The sequence below is a fragment of the Pelodiscus sinensis genome, chromosome 11 (genome assembly GCF_052426305.1).
Source record: "Pelodiscus sinensis isolate ZL-2025 chromosome 11, ASM5242630v1, whole genome shotgun sequence".
NCBI classification, from domain to species: domain Eukaryota; kingdom Metazoa; phylum Chordata; order Testudines; family Trionychidae; genus Pelodiscus; species Pelodiscus sinensis.
The window spans coordinates 29,853,735-29,875,400 of NC_143062.1; the positions used below are offsets into that span (position 1 = coordinate 29,853,735).

Here is a 21,666-nt window from a genome sequence, read left to right on the forward strand (position 1 = left end):
GAGATCCCCATGGATACTTTTGGGGCCTCAAAGGCCATCCCCGAGTGGACCAAGACAGGAAGAGGAAATCGGGGATGAGGGTGCTGAGGAGAAGTGTACCCAGAGCCAGAGGTTGGCTCAGCCTCCAGATGCATGTAGTTAGGAGTCTTTTTCTACCCTGAAGGAAGCCAGTCACAGAAACTGAAGTTTGGGGAAGCACAAACAGCAGAGGATGTGCCTGGTAAGTGGCTTTGCTTTCTAAAAGTGCTGAAGCGAGCTGCTTGGGATAGAATATTTGCAGATACCTGAGCTATTTTGTATCAGTAACCCTCTGTTGCAGAAAGTGAGCTTGGGTCCGTGTGGTGCTAATACCAACACAGGACTAGTCAGATGTGGAACAAGATATTCATGGACTCTCTCACTTCACGGTAATCAGCCTCACACATCTCACTGAAAGTGTTGTGCAGATGCTGGGCAATCTGCCGCTGCAGTCCCATTAAGGGTCACATTCCCATGCCACCGAGCTGTAGGAGTCGGAGGGGGACCATTGCTGCACATAGGCAAACCACAGAAGGGCCAGGACAGAAGTCGCACTCTTGCAGAAAACCTTCCTTGCTTCTCTTCTTGCTCTCAGTGAAATATCTTCCAGGATGAATACATACCGTGGAAAATGTATGGACATTATTGATTATATGGCCCCTCCATGCAGTGTTGGCTCTCCCCAAGACACATTTGCCCAGACTACGGCAAGGCCCTGCACCAATGAATTTCCCTGTCCCAATGGTTAACTCACCATTTTGTGAGTCTTGTCCCCAATGGTTAACTCACCGTTTTGTGTTTTGTGTCTTGTGTCTTATGTGTATTCACCCTAGTACTAGGGATGTTAAATTGTGTTTAATCAGCTAATCGAGTAATTGATTACTTGATAAGGGGGAAAACTGCAGAGCCGCAATGGGGTTAGCTCCCAGCCCCGGGACCTAATTCTGCTGGGGCACTACCTTTTAAATGTCTTAAGAGCCACCAGGGGTTTAATACATTTAAAAGGCAGAGGCACAGTGCTGAGGACTGGGAATAAGCTGGGAATCAGCTGTCCTGACTCACACTCGGGCCCCCGCTATGCCTCGGCCTCCCCTGTGCCACTGCAGAAATGGTGCTTTTAAGACAGCTCCCCACAGCACTGGTTCCTGATCCTCTGCCTTGCTGCCTTTCTCTGATAGGGGCAGCAAGAGGGGGAAGCGACTAGTTGACTCACAACTCGCCTACTCGATAAGCATGTGTTTATCGGGCTGTCACTAGTTGCTTACGTCCCTACCTAGTACAACTAGTCAGTGATGCATAGGTGAACAGTTCTTGTGTTTAAAATCTGTAAACATACCAGGACCTCATCTCTTCCCTACCCCCCCTTTCCTGCCCAGAGTGCAGATGTGTCATGCTGCATGTATATTCTATGTTTGTTGTTGTTAAACTAAATTCTTGGGTTTGAGAGAAATCTTTATTCCATTACTTGAAAGCAAGCAAGCACACCCCAGGAAAGCAACAAGCACTTTTGTATTAAGTGAATCATATGGTCCAATCATAAGCCTTCACTAGCATTATAGCCACTGTACTACTGAGTTTGACAACAAATGTTACTGACTTTCAGCATCAAATTGCTACCTCAAGGCATCCCTGATCTTTACGGCCTTGTGCTATGCCTCTCTCATACCCTGGTCTCAAGTTCTTCAAATTCAGGCTTCAGATGCTGAGCTTCAGAGATCCAGCCCTGAGTGAAGCTTTTACCTTTCCCTTCACAAATATTAAGAGGCGTACAGCATGCAACTATAAGCATAAGGACGTTGTCATCAGCCAAGTCCAGCTTCAGGTACAAACATCACCAGCGGGCTTTTAAATAGCTAAAAGCACACTCCACCATCATTCTGCACTTTCTCAGCCTTTTTAAATCGCTCGTTGCTGCTATCAAGGCTCCCAATGCATGGCTTCATAACCCACAGCATTAAGGGGTGGGTGATGTCTCCCGGGGTCACAATGGGCATTTTGACATTCCCCTATACAGTGATGATCTAGTCCAGGAAGAGAGTCCCCACTTGCAGCTTCCTGAACAGGCCAGTGTCCCAAAAGATGCATGTGTCATATACCTTTCTGGACCAACATTAATGTCCGTGAAATGATCACAATGATCCACAAGTCCCTGGAGCACCATGGAGAAATACCTCTTCCAATTAATGTACTCAGAGGTGGAATTGGAATATGCATGCTATCTATCACCCCTTCACAGTTAGGGAAGACCATCTGTACAAAGTCAGAGCCTGCACCCCCAGCCGGTGCTCCAACTTAATTTCATGCACGTTGCCCAGAGGCATGGTCATTTGGAGCATGACGCGATGGGGTGCCCTGCTCCACAATGCAATCACTACATGCTTCTCTCTAGCAAGGTACCTCTCATTCTGGAGTCTTTTTTCTGCCAGGGTTGCATGGAACTGGTTTTCCTCGTCTGAGAGTTCTGCAGCCACAGCTCATCCTCCCAGACTTGCATTATGATGTGATCCCACCACTCAGGGCTTGTTTCATGAGCCCCACAGTGGCATTCCACTGTGGTCAGCCCCTCCATGAAAGCCACAAGACATCTCTTGTTACAGGCATGATGCATGGCAAGATCAGTGTCTGACTCCACTTTGTAGCTTAAGGGTTAACTCAACGGCCATTCGTGACCTGTTAGTGAGACCTATCGGTATTTTCTTCAACAGTTCAGGACCCATCCCCGCAGACCAAGCAGGCAGAGCATGCAGCACATTGGAAGATGGCACCAAAGGCCGATAGAAGCACAGGGGTTGCTGGGATGCAAAGCAATGTACCATGGGGCATTGGGACAAGGCCCAGAATGTCCTGGAGACCCCCACTGCAGCCTGGGTGGCCTTTTCCCAGCTCCAACCCAGCCCCAGCTGGAACCTGGCAGGGCCACAGAAGGGATGCCTATCCTGCATCCCCACTCCTGGAACTGCCATAGTGGAGAGAGGTGCCTTTCCTTCCCAGCCCAGGTGCTGCTGTGAGGAGAGAGAACTGGGGGGGGGGGGGATTCCTCTCTCCTCACAGTAGCCTTGGAGCATCCTTCTTCAATCCAAACCCCTTAACTCAGTTCCATCCTATAGCCAGCCAAACGTACACCCCAACCCTCTGTCCCGGTCCTGAGCACCTCATCCCCTGCTCCAGCCCAGAGCCTGCACCTCCAGCTGGAGCTCTGACACTCCTGCACCCCAACCTTCTGATCAAGCCATGATCCCCTCAGCATCAGCCCCATCCCCATCCTAAAACCCACACCCCTAGCTGGAGCCCTCACATTCCTGCACTCCAGCCCTCTGATCAAACCATGAGCCCCTCAGCCTCAGCCCCACCCCAATGTCCACACCCATAGCTTGAGCCCTTACACTCTGTACCCCAATCCTCTGCCCCCTCCCACACTCAGAATCCTTTGGCCCCACATGTTCTGCATGAATTTCACTATGTGCATTGCACACCACCTCCATGCTGCATGTCACCTCCACATTGGTGCTAATAACAAAATTAATTCTGCTGATGGATGGGAAAAATTAGAGGGAATACTGGTCCAGAGTAAGTTTTTAAGGGAGCTACTGTGGACTTACACTGGTGTAACCAAAACCAGAATGTGACCTCTGAGACTTATCTTGAAAACATGTCCCCATCTTTCTCTATATGGCAATCATCTTGTTCTGCTTCTCACTTAAAAAAATCCCCCCAGGTTCTCTGTCAAATGTGAGAAGGGAGCTGCTGTTAAACCAGTCCTTGCCTTGCCACTGTCAGAACTGAAAGAAGGGGAATATTTGCCTGTATCTGCGCTGTTTTGCATCAGTAACCCTTTGTTGCACTTTAGCACATGGGCATGTTATATTGGGGTCCTAAGGTCACAGATTTAAATGCAGCTTAAGGGGAAATCTAAACACAATCCATCCACTAACACTCTAGTTCTTCATGTGTGAAGACAGTGTTAGAAACGGGGTCTGTTCAAAAAGACTAAGCCAGTCTGTGCTTGTTTGGCAAATTAAGTTTCCAAAATAATGCTATGGCCAATGTCCAAAACACTTTTTCTTGACATATGGACATTAATTAAAAAAAACACTCATACAACACCACAATCAACATACCCTTTGAGCCTTCCCTACCAAAATCCCCATTGTTCCCATGATAATGGGTTTTTACTGCTGCAGTAGCACATACACACCTCTCTGTCTCTATCTCTCTCTCTCTCTCACACACACACACACACACCTGGGTAGAACTACATTTCCCTTCAAACAAAATCAAGTTCTCCTTACCAACCAACTCCACCACCATTGTGTAAGGCAACCCAAGTTGCTCCTCTAACTGCATCTCCTACAAAGTTCTGTACTGCCATATCTAGGAAGAAAGGAAATGAGTTACTGTAGCACTTGAATGCTTTATTTGTTTCATGTAATACTTGTTAGCAATTTGCTGCTTTTTCCTCATACTTGAGGAGGGCAAAGGGAAGAGACTTTTTTTAAATCATCTTTCCTTCTACACACGAAGAAACACATGCCAGTATCACAATATGCTCTGCTTTCTCAGAGTTGTAGTACTCTTTAGACACTGATTAAGCAGAGATCTAAAATGAGAGACCTCTGCAAGAGGGAATGTAGAAAACTAGAAAAGTAAAGAAAGGCATGTCTACATTTAAGCTGCAACAGCAGCACATCCAAAAGGAGGGGCTCAGCTGTCGGCATAGGTGATCCACCTCCCCATGAGATGGTAGCTCAATTGACAGCAGAATTCTTCTGTTGACCTAACACTATCTACACTGGAAGTTAGGTCTGCCTAACTACATTACTTAGGAGTGTGGATTTTTCATACCTTTCAAAAACATAGTTAGACTGATGTAAGTTCCCAATAAAGACCAGTCTTAAGACTTAACTGCAATAGATAAGACTTTGCATAGACATGGCATTTTTCATGATAGTCACATTATTTAATTGTAAGCCTCAGTTATGTGTCAGAGTTGGGTGTTGTCATCTCCCTTCACAAATAGAGAAACTGTGGCACAGATAAGGTCTCAATTTTTTTAAAATATCCACTGATTCTGATAGCCTCAGTTTTGGGGTCTCACAGGCATCCAAAATCAGTTGATGCTTTTGAAAGCCTAGATATAAAGTGGAAAAGCAAAGGACTAGAAATCAGGAATTTTCGTTACCAAACCCAAGCTCAGACTGTCAAGCTCACAGTGCTCTGTCATGTGCAGAGAACCGGCAAAAAGGCTGTTGCATCAAGTAAGTCTTATGTTGAGATTTTACATGGGGTTTAGGTAGCGTGTGGGATTTTCTCTGTATCTCTGTACAGGAATGAATTTTATCTATAATGCTTAGTAGTTGTAGAATTCACCTAGAATATGTATTTATTTTAAAATCACAGTTTAAAAAAGCAGAAAATAAATAAGAAGCCTGATTTTCAGTGCATGACTTCCTTTGAAGTGCACACAAACACAGAACACACATTAGCCCATGCAAAGAGAGTGTCAACACTTGTGTACCCAATTCTAAAATATTAGCTTTGCATGTAAATTTCAGTACATCAAAGTATGCACAGATGTGTGAATACATGGAAGAAATTGCACATGCCAGAAGATAATGGGCTAGACCCCAGTGGAAACAAGACCCCATGTTTTTTGATTCAAGAACAACAGAGCAAGTACTTTGATTTTATGAGCTCAAAATCAACCCAAAGAAACAAATCCATACATCAGCAGAACCACACTTGCAGTGTGGTACGTACTATATACTCAGTGTAAAAACTAGATAATGCAGCCATTGATCCATGTTAAAACTGTCAAAAAGCTTTCATTATCTCATCATTTTGTCTGGCATAATGTCACTTTAATAACCCAGTTAATATAATTATAACTTTCTGGTACTGGGGACAAGAGGGATTGGAATGTACACTCAATATGTAAAAATTCCCACTCTCTTCTCAGCCTGAGAAGAGACAAGGTTAGGAGGGAACCAGGGCAAGCAAATTAGTGTTGCAAAAATTTGCAAGCCCTTTGCTTTGGAAAAGGTCACTAAGTGAGCAATCAATAGCGCTGAAAGACACTTTCCTCAGCTGCACCTTCCTGGGCTGAGATGACCCATCCTCACTGATTGTCAGGACACGGCACTTAATGCAAAACCAAAACAGATGGACCAAAGTCATAGAAAATGTCAATATTCAGTAATGAGAGGACTTCAAATGGACCAGTTCAGATAAACAACCAGATTTTGCAGTGTTGAAAAGAGAGAGAGAGAGAGAAATGAAATTAAATGCTTCTCCATTCCCTCTGAGAGCTTAGGAGCTTGGGGTATGTCTTCACTAGCCACCCTAATTCGTATTAGGGTGGCTAATGTAGTCATTCGAACTTGCAAATGAAGCCCGGTATTAAAATATCCCGGGCTTTATTTGCATGTTCCCGGGTGCCGCAATTTTTTAAATGCCCGGTAGTTCGGACTCCCTGCCCGCGGCTACACACGGCACGGGCTAGATAGTTCAAACTAAAGCCCCTAATTAGGACTACCAGTACTCCTCCTGCAATGAACTACCAGCTGGGGCAGGTTCTACCTTTCTAATTACACCAGCGTAAATCTAGAATAATGCCAGTAACTTCTGTGGCATTAGTTTAGATTTACATTGGTATTACCAAGTGCCCTTATACTTGAATTAGTTCTATGCACATTTCTATAGTATAATGTATAGCCAAGGGACCCTGATTGTTTGCAGGTGGGATTGAACCTGGGATCTTAGGGGCTACAGCTTATGGGCTAAAGCTTAGGTTGTAGAGAAGACTTCATTCTCCCTTTCTCAGTGGTCTCAGTGTTTCGGGGTTACAATATTTACATCCCATAAAGCCTCCATGTCAAGATACCATGAAATCTGAGTAGTTGGAATGAAAGGGTTAAATAAAACCCATTCAAAATGTTCTATGAAAACTAATTTCTTGTTTTAAGCCATTTCTTTTGTTTGCCTAGGCTAGACAGACATGTCTCAACTTCTCTGCTGACCTGCACAAAAGGCTGATCCATCATAGATGTTTGAGGTCTCTCTGTAAGGACTGTCGGTGCCACTTACATCATGATGATCTCGACTCAGAACAACTGGTGCCTGTAAAAAGCCAAGGACAAGGAAGAAGAATCTCACACAGACTGTCAGCTCTGTCATTCAAAGACTTTTTTTTTTTCAGATTTCTCTCTGCCTCAGTGGTTTGCCATCTCATTTCAAAATTCATCTAAAAAGAACTCTACTCACTAGCCTAATCCTCTTTTTCTTCTTTTTATTATATCTCGTAAAGAAATGCTGACTTTTGGCATGTGTAACCTGGTGGAGAAAATCAGCCTCACCACCCAGCCTTTTTTTGAGAACTCTGCATGAAAAGTATATTTTCACAGTAAAAAAAGAATATAAACTGTTGCAAACTTGATTATTTGTAATATTTTAAAAAATGTGAAATTAAGTATATCTGTGGCTATGAGAGATTACATAGATATTTTTAAAACACATTTCATTTGATAATTTAACTCTAACTTTATCATTTAGTACAACTGTATTTGTAACTCTATAGCATTTAAGGAAACTGTTTGTTTTTATGAAAGATGCTGTCCAAAATTATAGACCAATGCTATGAACTTTAGTCACAGAGTATTCTTTATTCATATGAGAAATACTATTGACTTCAGTGTTACTACATATGTGATCAAAGGCTTGAGAGATTAGGCCTTTAGCTTGTCTTGTTCTCACTGATTTTCAACCCCACAAAAACAACATATGTGTGTCACTTAAACATCACTACAGGACCAGTTCTGTATTTGTACAGCACTTAGCAACATGGGTCTATATGTATTGCTACTGCAATACAAATAATAATTAATAAAGCTGGACAGAAACAGGAATTCCCATTCCACAGGAAATTCCAAAACCATTGAAGTTTTTTTTTTATAAGTGGAACAAGGAATTTTGAAATTTTCCAATTCCCAAATTTCATTTGGAAAGAGTCAAAACGACATTTCATTCTGACCTTTTGGAAAGGTTCCCAGCATTCCTTGAGCTGCTCACAGCCCCGGCAGCCCAGTAGCTCAGAGAACTTGAAAAACCTGGGCACCTTGGCTCTGTCTGGCAAGCTGCCTTGGAGCCAGCAGCATGGAGGCCCTGGGAGCCTGGGCTGCTGAGGAGCGGGGAGTCTGGAAGCCTGAACTGCTCAAAAGAACACTAGACAGGCAGGCACAGTGGTGGGCAGGCAGGGGGGAGAGAAAGGGAAGGGTGAAAGGAAGCAGTTGCCCCAAGGCCCAGGGATACAAAGGAGCCTGGGATTCCCAACTGCTGCCACTGTTACTGTGACAGCGGCCAGAGTCCAGGGTGCTTTCAATTGTTGCTGGAGTGGCTGAACCACGTGGCTTTGAGAGCTGGGGGGAAGGGCCCTGCACTCTGGGCAGTGCAGAGGTCTAGCCAGAGCCAGCCCAAGCTACGGGCTGACCAGGCTACTGCCAGGGGCGCCCCATTGTAGGGGACACCGTGCGGGGCTGCCAAACCGGGCGGCGGCGGGGTGCGCTCTCGGGGCCCGGGACACACAAATGGCTCAGGCTGGCCCTGGGTCTAGCTGCCCTCAGCCCTGCCCTTCCACCCAAGGTCTTGCCTGTTCTGGGAGTGGGCCAGGCCCTTCCCACCTCACCCAGGGGCCTGCAGGGGCTGTCTGCACCCTTGGAGGCAGATCAGCTGGCAGGAAACTAGGCCAGGTTCTGCTGGAAACCGGTTTGATTTTCATTGGATTTTTGTCAAAATAGACACATTCCCCTAGAATGTTTCAATTCTGCCAGGTGGGCATTTTCCAGTGGAAACATATTCCATCTGAAAATTTCCAGCCAGTACTAATCTTACTATATATTTTAGAAATGTGCATCTGTCTGTCGGTGAGTCCATTTGTTCAAGAATTCCTCCTAAACAGTAAGAGCTAAGACCAACAGTTTTAGTATGCAGCTTCCTCTTATCATAACTTAAAGCAGGGTCAGGGTTTGGTTGCGCCAAGACAACTGGTTGTGCCTGTAATTCGATTGTTTCTCATAAAATGGAAAGTAATAGAAAGGTAGCCGTGTTAGTCTGATCTTGGTAACAAAAGGAAAAAAAAATGATGTAGCTCTTTCACAGGAGCTCTCCCGCAGGGCTTCCCAGATCTGGACAGCCCCCCGCTGGGCCTCTTGGCCAGCGGCGGTGCGGGGCTGCACGTACTGACCAGCCATGCGGTCAGCCTCAGCCATCCAGGCTGACAGGAAAGCCTCCCCCTTCCTTTCACATAAATTGTGCAGCACACAACATGCTGCCACCATGGGAGGGATACTGTGCTCGGCGAGGTCGAGGCGGGTGAGGAGGCACCTAAAGTGTGCTTTCAGTCGGCCGAAGGCCCCCTCGACCACGATGCGGGCCCTGGTAAGCCTGGCATTGAAGGCCTGCCAGGAAGGGTTGAGGTGCCCCGTGTACAGCTTCATCAGCCAGGGCTGTAGGGGGTAGGCCGCATCCCCCACCAGACAGACAGGTATGTCCATGTCCCTGACCCTGATGTGGCAGTCGGGGAAGAAGGTCCCAGCGTCCAGCCTCTGGCACATGGCAGAGTTGCGGAACACCCTGGCACCGTGTGCCTTGCCGGACCAGCCCACATTTATGTCCATGAACTAGCCCCAGTGGTCAGACATGGCCTGCAGGATCACGGTGAAGTAACCCTTGCAGTTGATATACAGGGAGGCCTGGTGTTCCAGGGCACGGATGGGGATGTGCGTCCCGTTGATGGCCCCCCCCGCAATTGGGGAAGCCAAGGGCGCTGAACCACTCGATGACCGCGTCCGGGTTGGCAAGGCAGACCATCCTGTGGAGCAGCACCCGGTTGATGGCCTTGACCACCTGCAGAGAGACACAGAAAACCGTGACTCACTGGGGCACCCGGGTGGTTGGGAGTGTTCGTTCCCTGGCACTGCCCCACTCCTGGAAGCAACCCCTGCTGTGATCCTGGCCGCCGCGGGCGACATGTAGTACAGCCAGGACAGACCGAAACCTCCCGTGAAGGTCACTTTCACCTCCTCCACCCCCCGGTTTCCCTGGGGCGACCCATCCCCTCCTTGCAGCTCGACTCCTCCCCAGCCCAGTGGCTGGTGAGTGCCGTACCTGCATAAGCACTGCTCCGATGGTGGATCTCCCCATGCCGAACTGGTTCCTGACAGATCGGTAGCTGTCCGGCGTGGAGAGCTTCCACAGGGCGATGGCCACACACGTCTGGAGGGGGATGGCGGGCCTCATGCGAGTGTCCCATCACCGCAGAGCAGGGGCAAGCCACTCGCAGAGCTCCAGGAAGGTGTCCTTCTTCATCCTGAAGTTCTGGGTCCACTGTTGGTCTCCCCAGCACTCCAGGACGATGCGGTCCCACCAGTCGCTGCTGGTGTCCAGACGCCAGATGCGGCGGGGCAGGCTGGCATCCAGACGCTACTGTGGCTCCTCCATGGCCCCCAGGGAGGCAGGGGGAGAGGCAGGGGGCTGACGTGCACCAGATGGTGCCAGGCAGCCTCCAGCCATTGCTGGCAGGCTTGCAGCGTCAAGTCCAAAAACTGGAGCAGCATGCCCAGGGCGAGCTCTGGCTCCATGGTGCCAACTGTGGCCGCATCCCCAATGGAAACCACTGACGCAGGCAGGTGGAGAGGAAAACGCTTTGCTGTCCCTCGGCGAGGTAGGCAAGCAAGCGGAAAAGCTGAGAACTAGCTGTCCAGGGGGGTCCCTTTAAGCACGAACCTCAGATAGCCTTAGACAGCAGCCACACAAAGCAACTACTGACCTGATGCCCTGCCAGAACCGGTTTCAGCTGTCCTTAAATGCGACCCAGCATCCAATCAGTGTGTACGTGCTATTTCAAACTAGCAAAACACTAATTCGAATTAGTTTTTGGGTCTAGATGCGTTATTTCGAATTAGCTTAGTTCAAATTAGCGCTATAGTGCAGACATACCCTCAGAGCTCTGAGGCATTGCCAGGTTTAGTTTTGCAATGATGCTCATTTTGAATCCTGAGAAGATGAAGGATATTTGGAATATGCTAATAAACATTTCTGAGTAAAAAAAACCATATTGCTCCACTGACATTCATTATAAACATTACATGAAATTGCTTCTTTAAAAATGAAGATAATTCAGCTCTGATGCTGGAAACACAGAGACGCATGATTTAATGTCTTGGGGCCAGATTCCATGGGCACTTACACAAGAGTGAATCCAGAGTAACTCCAGTGATGTTACATGGTTGTAAAAGCCTGTTTGAGAAGCGAATTGGTCCCTTAGATTTTCTGAGAAACCAAAAATATAAAAGATGGATTTGAATCCTTGGATCTGAACGGTTGTCTGATTTGGGAGACTGGAGATCAGAACCCTTGAGGCTCAGAACCACCTCTAAAACAAAAACAACATGCATGCTGATTATATTACTCTGTTGAATAGACAAACATGCATGCCAGGTCCTATCATGATAAAATACAGGGAGCAAAATGCCACCACAGCATGCATCACTTAAACACCTTTCATGAGAATAAAACAGAAGCAAACATTCTTCTTTGTTTTGTGCACCAAAGGTTTGTGTACTATATAGTTTTGCTGTGTTGTGAAAGCCTTTAATATGTATGTACCAACTGAGCCCAACGAGGAGACCAATATTCCTTGCAATAATAAATGTGTATTATATACAGGACAGTGCCCAGAGGTCCCATTCAGTCCCACAGTGCTACATTGCTGTACAATTATATACAAAGTCCATACAAATTCCTGTGCATGTGCTACATTTCAACAGGGTCAATTCTGCCTCCATTGCCCTCTGAACAGTATCTTACTCCTGGAACCAGGTACCACTCAGATGCACAAAGGTGGCAGTATCAGACACTATGTTGGTTTCTCTTAATTTTTCACTAGCGTGCGAAGTGCGACTGAATATTGACTATATGATGCACCTATATGACACCAGGCAGATTTGTTACCTGGGATTAAATGTGGTCTCTATAATGATATTTTCTAGATCAGACTCTCCTTTTGTTGAATATGTTCAGGTGTCACAGGGAGGAGAATTTGACTACATTTTCTAACAGCATTCTTGTCCGCTTAAAGAGCGTATTTTTTTATGATCATTGTTTGAGCAGTTCTACTTCTCCCATCCCACCCTGGTCCCAGATACTAACCACAATTATCAAACTACTCTGAGTGGGAAAAGCCATACCTTAATTCTTTTGTCAGCAATAGCTTGATTAATAGCCACAGCAATAGACACACGACCCTTCTGATCAGAATACAAGATTCTGGCCTGGGAGCCAACTACCTGGAAAATGAAAAATGCCAGAGTGATAAGATTCCCTCTGCAGCTGGCTTATCTCCAAGCCCCAGAAAAACGCAGTGGTAGAATCGGCCCCCTCCACTGGAGAAAACATGGAGTATTAATCTGCAAACAATCACTTTCCAGAAATAAGAAATTAACCCCCCCTCAATTGAACTGAGTTTTATCTATACTTGCACAATGAGATTTTTTTTTCTAATTAGTTGTTACAGTTCAGTAAATCCCACTTTTTCAACCACTCTCTTTGTCAGGTCTCCAGTCCCCTAACTACAATCCCCTTATCAACAGCTGAGAAGCAGAGATTGGAACTGGTGGTGGTGGGCTGGAAGGGAGAAAATACATGGAGACAAAGAACATCAAACATCTGTCTCACATAGCTATGCTCCCATCCATCCCTTATTTGGCAGCTGTTAGTCTGGCTTGAATCCTGCAATGCCAGCAGTTAACTGGCTATAGAGCCTAACTGTGCATCAAAAACCCCATCTCACATGCAATGCCACAGGACGAAATAGCTCTTCCCCTCTTTCTCCTGGAGAAATGGCTACTGGAATAGAACAGCAGTCATGAAGGAGAATACCCAGGGCAGATCAGTTCCTTCAAGATCAGATTTCAGGAGTGAAGCTCAGGGAAATCTAGTTATGAATAAAGTGTATCATGAGCCTAAGGGGCCTTGTTGAAAAATAAAGATGGACTCAAACCACAAAAGTTGGCTCTCAACTCTGTTTCCAAACATCTCAGAGTTGAGAGGGCGAGGTATGGGTTTGGTTCATTATGAAGATGGGGCCATTCACATTTGGATCTGGAGCTGGGATCCGATTTCAAACATCCCTGGCTGGAAAGAGCTATTTGGAGCCAGAGTTTTCACTGGTTCCCATTTTCTGGTATGACTGTGTGTGAAAGAGGCTGTGCCTTTACCAAGCTGTGCTTTCCGGCTTCTTGAATCCAGCGGATATTGTCATGATACTGCTGCTTCACTGATGCACTGACTGCAATAGAACACAAGAAACCAGAAGGTTTAAAAAAATAGATGCAATGTGCTCTAAATACACTGAATTTATAAAACGGCTCCAGGGGTCAAATACTATTTTCCACAGAGACACAACAGAGGAATATAGGAATGACCATACTGGATCAGATCAGCAGCCAGTTACTTTAGAAGAACTGCAATAGACAGGTGTAGGATGATCTGTTTCAGATAGTCTGAGGCACTCTTCCAAATGCATAAAGATTAATTTAAACTCAGACACAAGAGGGTTTCCTACACTTTTGTTCACATTAAGTATAACAATTCTGGGTATCCTTATTGTGCCTATAAATGCTGAATACCTCTTTACTAAATTATTGACCCCAGCAATATCCAGCGGCAATTAGTTCCAAAGTCTAATTTCACATTGGGTGAAAAAGTGTTTCCTTTTAGCAAGTTGATCTTCCAGCAATGCAAATCCAAAGAGAGTTGCTTAATGTTCATCTGAAAACAGAATCTGCTACAATGGTTGTAACCAGTGGGCCAAATTTCCTCATTTTCATCTATGTAATTCCACTTGAGAAATCAATGGGCCAAACTGAGCAGTAACAGAAATGAAAGGGTAAGTTACAAGTGGAGTATAAATTGGTCAGAAAATGGGTGTAAATGACAAAGAAGTGTAGCATGCATCAGACTGGCATGGGGAGGTGTTGTAATACAAATATAAGATGTTGATTACACTGAAGGTAAGTGTAGCAGGTAATCAACTAACAAAAGGGAAGGAAAGTATAAAATAAAGTAGGGTCTGCTTTATTTCACACCTTCCTTTTAGGTCTTTGCTGTTATACCTTTCCTTCCACACCTTGGTGAGTAGAATGCACTAATTTGCATACCCACAAAATACCAAATTGATACATGTCTCACTATAAAGCTCACAACCAACAACAGTTAATTTGGCACAGAGTCTCTCATGAAGTCTGAATCCGACCCCAGGTGGAGCAGCATGGCATAGCAGTAATAATAAGACTACTGGCTTTTTCCCAAGGCAAATATACACAGACAAAACTAGAAACTGAGGAAAGTACAGGATATTCAAGATATGATTTAATATATTGCAAAAGAGAAATGACAATATGTTCATTTCTGCATAGGAAAGATACCCTACCGCAGGCCTGCACTCGCAGAGAAGGAGGGAAATGAGACTGTTTTAGTGATTCTTAAGGAATCATTGGCTTTATGCGTTGGCTATGAGCACCTCTAAATTATGCAGCAGGGACTAATATATCAGCTCTTATAATCACCAGGAGTAAAGGCTGAAACATCTGCTTGGATCATCCTTTTCTAGGAGGCTTGAATTGAACATTAAAACCTCTATGGAAACATCCTGTAGAATTTAATAGATACAACTCCCCTCAGGTATTATTAAAGTTTAACAAGGTTTATAAAAATTATTTTATAGAATTTAATAGTGAATGGGATCCTTTCGACAGTTTAAAAACAAATACTCAAGTGAGTCTAATTTTCTGTTCAGTCCAGGGGCTCAGACAAACCTACAGAAAGGATTTCATTTGCTATTGAATTGAATAGGACTTTTCCTTAAGAGGAGCTAGTTCAGAAAACTGCTGTCATTCAACTAAAGCTATGGGGGCATGAGACAACTAAATAAATCTGACCCTACTCCAGAGCCAAACACATTGGGTGTGTCTAGACTACAGGGTTTTGTTGACAAAAGTCCACTTTTGTCGACAAAACTATACCTGAGCCTACACTGCCACTGAGTTCGACAGAACTCAGCAGTTTTGTCAACGTCTGTAAACCTCATTCATGATAATGTCATGTCGACAAAGCGGCTTGCTTTGTCGACAGAACTGGATGTAGTCTAGACGCTCTATGTCAACAGAAGCTTTGTCGACAAAAGCCTGTAGTCTAGATGTACCCATTGTCAGGCTCTTTTCTAAATGTTGGTGATCCCAGAGTTGGATTTCATGTTAGTCCTATAGGGGCTAGGGCAATAGAGTCCATTCATTAAGTCTAAGCTCCTAGAATAGAAAGTACTGATGTTCCTTCTTGAGCTGGTAGGGCTCAACCTTGGACTAATTCCATACATCTCTCATTTGCTAAACTGTTGCTGCCTCTCTCGGGAATATGTTCCAAAGTTAGACAAGCTACTGTGTTGCTTCTGGTATTTCACAGATACTGGTCTTTATTTAGGCTTTAAAGTACATTCTGATCTTACAAAAATAATCCTCACCAGCAAGGAAGTTGACTCCCTGTCTTCTAGCTTTTTTTTTTAATTTTATTTTTTGCTGTCCAACCCCATCAAACTCTGACGAGGGTGGTGAGCAAATTCCTCATTTAAATTAGTTATTGCTGTCCCTATCTCACTCTCATTTCAGCCCTAAAGTCAAGATTCCCAGCATATGTCCCAAGTGTCGTACAGATCAAGTGTGGAAATATACACAATACACTAAGTCCTTTGAGAATTTTAAGCCATTCTTCTCCTGGATTCGCAGATTTGAAGCAGCAAAATCATCTCTTCAAAAAAGGGAAGAATGGTTAAAATTGGAGTTGAGTCCAAACTGAAAGTCCTGATCTAAATTTGAAATTTTCCAAAATTCAGGATGTTGGCCTCCCAGCTTTGGTTGAACCTTTTGCAGTCTGTAAAATTCAAATGTGGGTTTAGGTTTTTTAATATCACTGATGTTAGGGAATGGCCAGATGCAGGATTTTGGTCTGCATGGATATATTTACAATGCCTGAACAACAAATATAACTGTCAAGAACATGGGAGGTCAAACTGGAATCCCTGAAAGGCTGTATTTATTAGGTGCACTTTCCATCCAAGTTCAGTTTTAATTTCTCTCTGAATTCCACTGTCCATTGCTCTGCCAAGCACAACAGCAAATCCAATAACTGAGTTGCCCCCAAGTCTGCTTCCATCTGCTGGGTTTTAAAATACCATTTTTACATCAATGTAAAAATATAAATAGCATTCCACTACCTTACTCCCTGTAAGAAGTATTTTCCCATAGCCTTTCCAAGCTTTATTAAATATACACAACACTCATATGCATGTATTTACACAATACTAAATTAATTTTGTAAAGACACCATGTGAAACATTCAAATGTCATCCATCAGCACATTTTGGGATGGAAAAAATTACTGGAGAATGAATCAAGGGGCAGATAAGTTGTGGTGTATTTATGTTGCCCTGGTACACAATACAACACCAGATATCACTCCTTTTCAACAAGCATGATTTAAGAAAACCCGCTCAGTGCACAGCAGTGCTCATCTTTTTAAAAAATGTATCTATATAGCAGGGAATCTGTCTGTGTGTCTGTTCAAAAACTCATGCCCTGGCTGGGATGATTTAGTTGGGGTTGGTCCTGCTTTTGGCAGGAGGTTGGACTTGATGACCTCCTGAGATCTCTTCCAGCCCTAGGATTCTCCTAAACTGTAAGAGCTAGGACCACCACATTTGGAATACAGCTTCCTCTTACCCTAACTTAAACCAAGGTCAGGGTTTGGTTGTGCTTGGAAAATGAGAAGAGCCAGGAATGGGATTATATCCCATTATATGGAAAGGGAGGGGGTAGAGAGAGGAGGGACGTGAAAGGGAGGGGCACAGAGAGGGGAGGGACACAATACTGAGAGTGCCTACGTGGGACAGCAGCAGCACCAATAGAGTGGCCGACAGAGATGGAGATCTACTATGTTGCCTGCCAGCACACTGGTAAGGAGCCCCCCCACCTCAAATGTGTAGCCTGCAGGCTGTGGCAAGGGGTGATGGAGGAGGGAACAGCCCCCAGAGCCTGTCCCCTCACCAGACAGTTTGCAGACCATGGAGGGGCCTCTGGAGCAGGGTAGATGGAGAGGGGGAAGCCCCCAGAGCCTCACTCCCACAACAGCTTGCAGGATGGGGGAGCGGTAGTGAGGGGTGGCATTCTATGGGAGATAGCTGGTGGGGGGAAGCCCCTGAAACCTAGCCTCCTCCCAGACAGCCTGAAGGCCATGGGGGCTCAGCTTGAGGGGGCAACAATTTCTGGAGTCTGGTCCCTTCCAGACAGCCTGCAGGACATGAGGGAGGGCAACTCCGCGGGTCCCACTGGCAGGAGAGCACTGCCCCGGTCCCCTGGGAGAAGCTGCCAGCGGAGCAGCACCACCCATGCCACCACAAGCGGCCCCAGTAAACCCCTCCATTTCCCAGTGTCCTGTCCTGAGCCCCCTGCCCTGAATCCTGCACCTCCCACCTGCTTTGACTTCAGAAGTCCCTCCCTCTCCCCTGAACCCCCCCACACCTCCAAAACCTCTACACTAAGCCACCTACCCCCTGGTCCCTCTCACTCCAGCCTTCATTTTCCTTCATTTTTGAAAAAATGTATGCATTTTTAAAAAAATCCTTCGGTTACAGACCCACGCAATGCCACGTACATCTGCTAGTTGTATATAATGGGAGCTCCTAGGTACAGGACCATTTTTGAAACTCTAACATGACTATTTTGATGGATCCACTTCACAGAAAACACTGCACTGAAAAACACCCCAGACTTAGAAGGTGCCGAGTGGTCTCCACTTCTGCTGAAGTCAATGAGAACTGAGGCCATTCAGCACCTTGCATGACTAATCTCTTTGGGTACGTCTACACTGCATCCCTAGTTCGAACTAGGGATGCAAATGGAGATGACCAAAATAGTTAATGAAGCGGAGATTTAAATATCCCGCGCCCCATTAACATGATCTCGCTGGCACGCTAGTTCCAATCACAGCTGATTCGAACCAGGAAGTGCTCGCCGGGACGCGTTAGTTCGGACTAAAGCCCTTAGTCCGAACTAATGTTACTCCTCAAAAAATGGGAACTGCTCCAGTAGCTCAGATCTGTGATGGGCAGCTAAGGCCATAATGTTAGATGTACATTATGGCTGTGTCCAGACTCCATGCCTCCTTCGACGGAGGCATGTAGATTTGCCACGTCGGAAGAGGGAAATGAAGCCGCGATTAAAATAATCGCGGCTTCATTTAAATTTAAATGGCTGCCCCGATCTGCCGATCAGCTGTTTGTCGGCAGATCGGGAGAGTGTGGACGCGATGCCCCGACAAAGAAGCCTTTCTTCATCGACACAGGTAAACCTGGTTTCACGAGGCTTACCTGTGTCGATGAAGAAAGGCTTCTTTGTCGGGGCATCGCGTCCAGACTCTCCCGATCTGCCGACAAACAGCAGATCTGCAGATCGGGGCAGCCATTTAAATTTAAATGAAGCCGCGATTATTTTAATCGCGGCTTCATTTCCCTCTTCCGATGTGGCTAATCTACATGCCTCCGTCGAAGGAGGCATGGAGTCTGGACACAGCCTATGAGAATACAATAGATTAGTTCCTTAAGCCTAGCAAAACCTATTACACCATGTTTAAGCATAGAAATATAGAAGGTTGGCATATCACTTCCCAGAAATGCTACTTTCTATCTCCACAGGAGCCTAATGATTCTGGAAGAAGATGAGGTCTCCTGATTCACATTCTTCTGGTTACATCCCAGTGTGTTCATGCACAAAGCAAAAACAGTAAAAGAGAAAAAAAAATAAATGAAAACTTATATTCTGATGCCCTTAAAAATGGCCTTTACTATCCTTCCTCTTACAGACTGTCTTAACAGTGCAGTACCAGAGGCTGGCCGTGGCAGCCTTTAATGACAACAATGTGTTCTAGAGAAAAGCAAAACTGGAAAATATAATACTTGATCTGGGGTCAAGAGAATGGTGTAGGCAGCATTTAGGGTTAGAAGCTCAAGTTTTGGGACTGGTTCTGTTCAATATCTTCATCAATGATATTGTCACAGAGAATACGCTTATTAAGTTTGCAGATGATATGAAGCTGGAAGGGGTTGCAACTGCTCTGGAGGATAGGTTCATAATTCAAAATGATCTGGACAAACTGGAGAAATGGCCTGAGGTAAACAGGATGAAGTTTAATAAGGACAAATGCAAAATACTCCACTTAGGAAAGAACAATCCATTTCACACATACAGAATGGGAAGCAACTGTCTAGGAAGGAGTTCGGCAGAAAGGGATCTAGGGATCATAGTGGACCACGAGCTAAATATGAGTCAACAGTGTGACGCTGTTGCAAAAACAGCAAACATGATTCTAGGATGCATTAACAGGATAGGTTATTAGCCTGAATGGAGGTTGAAGTTCTTGCACTGCTACAGACTTACCTTAGACAAGTCACTAAGGGTATGTCTACACTACCCCGCTAGTTCGAACTAGCGGGGTAATGTATGCATACCGCACTTGCTAATGAAGCCCGGGATTTGAATTTCCCGGGCTTCATTAGCATAAGCGGGGAGCCGCCATTTTTAAATCCCCGCTGCTTCGAACCCCGTGTAGCGCGGCTACACGGGGCTCGAACTAGGTAGTTCGGACTAGGGTCCTATTCCGAACTACCGGTACTCCTCGTGAAACGAGGTGTACCGGTAGTTCGGAATAGGCACCCTAGTCCGAACTACCTAGTTCGAGCCCCGTGTAGCCGCGCTACACGGGGTTCGAAGCAGCGGGGATTTAAAAATGGCGGCTCCCCGCTTATGCTAATGAAGCCCGGGAAATTCAAATCCCGGGCTTCATTAGCAAGTGCGGTATGCATACATTACCCTCCTAGTTCGAACTAGGAGGGTAGTGTAGACATACCCTAAGTCTTTCTGTACTTCAATTCCTCACCTGTAAGCAGGGGACAATAGCATTGCCCTATTTCTGGGGAGTGGTAAGAGTAAGCACATTCACAGATTGTAAGGTGCTCAGCTACTGAATGCGGGAAGGACCAGGTAAGTACCACAGACAGACTGATTTGGTATAAAAGTCAAAGCAGAATCAGGCCCTATATTTTAAAAAATGGCTGTCAATTATACAGGCCCTGTATGGGAAAATTATGGGAAAAAATATTTGGCACCAAAACCACAACCACAGACCAGATAGTCAGGATTATGGGGGGAAGGGCAGGCGCAAACAATAGAGCCCACATTAAATCCTCATTGTGAAATTGCACCCACAAAACTGGAGATCAATTAGAGGCCCAAACAGAAATTAATCTACTGGTTTAATCGATTAGTCAATAAACAGTCCAGCTCAGTCCCAGCTCATGCTGGGTGTGGGACCAAATCCTGCTGCGGCTCTGCAATTTAAAAGGCAGTAGGAGCCAGGGTCCCTGCCCCCTCCTCTTTCCCCCCCCCCCCCCGCCCCCCGGCTCTTACTGCATTTCCCCCTTTGTAAAATGGGGATAACGCTATTGATCTTCTTTGTAAAACATTTTGAACCCTACTGATCAAAAGCTCTAAATAAGAACTGGACATTTCTATTGTTATTTTTAGCTGAGTCTCAAGGTGACAAAGACAGGGAAAGGTGCAGCAAAATCCATACCATGTGCAGATGGAAAATTCTGCTCTTGGTCACATTTGTAGTTTATTCATCTAGTAGCAGCCCTGGGCTCCATAAATCTATTACACAGCGCTTGTAAGTCATAAACATTGGCTGCACTGCTTGCTGACTTTAATGCCTATATGGAGCAGATAAGAGCTTGTTTTTTCAGCTCTCACTCGAAAGACATAGCAAACTGCATGGATCTCCATTTACTTGCACCCCATTCTTCACAAAACATGCCCCTTTTATGACAGAAAAAGAGTTGACGTCCTACCTCCCTGATGTATAGCGTCTTCAAGCACCGACGCGGCAATTAAGTCAGTGGTAGCCAGATCCTGCGGGTCACCTGAGGTACAAACCCAGCGGAATGGCCCAAATCCTAGGGAAAAAATGTCTCTGGGAAGGGAATATGTTTCATTAAGAGATAGTTGAAATTCCTGTCTGATTTATCCTGGCAGTGAGCAATGCTTTTCTTTCATTAACTGAAGATGGAAGTATTCAAAATATTTCAAACAAACTAATCTAAACAGAAAGCACTTGGGACTGTTTCTCCAGAATTTAAACAAAGCTGTCTCACAAAGACATCAGTTGGTGTGGGGGAAATCACAACTGTACTTGTAGTGCTAGAAAACTCAAGGCAGTTCACTGAACCAGGGTGTTCCCCAGTTGATCGCAGGTCCTTTCATAAAACAAGATCTTGGAGGCCTGGCTGTCTCCCTCCTTATACCAGGGTAGTCAAATGACTTCTGTGAGGTTATGCCTGGTTTACACCAATGTGAGAGGAGCACCCGGCCCCTCATTTTAATATCCACAGAGTGAGAGCTTGATTCAGCTGCTCTCTTGCACCCTTGCCTATTTCCAGCTATGGAACATGAATGCAAAGTGGGTGTATATGTATACATCCATGGAAAAGAATGG

The 21,666-nt window shown here is 45.4% G+C and overlaps 1 protein-coding gene across 1 annotated transcript in view; it reads right to left on the reverse strand.

The window, feature by feature from the left end:
- The window catches only part of UROC1 (urocanate hydratase 1), a 75,868-nt gene that overhangs the window by 9,180 nt on the left and 45,022 nt on the right, over positions 1–21,666 (reverse strand). Inside the window, exons 14-18 of the mRNA XM_006131264.5 lie at positions 21,023–21,144; positions 13,287–13,357; positions 12,258–12,356; positions 7,035–7,134; positions 4,308–4,389 (exon numbers count right to left, since the gene is read on the reverse strand). Coding sequence (XP_006131326.2) covers positions 4,308–4,389; positions 7,035–7,134; positions 12,258–12,356; positions 13,287–13,357; positions 21,023–21,144 — 474 coding nt within the window. The remainder of the gene's footprint in view (positions 1–4,307; positions 4,390–7,034; positions 7,135–12,257; positions 12,357–13,286; positions 13,358–21,022; positions 21,145–21,666) is intronic.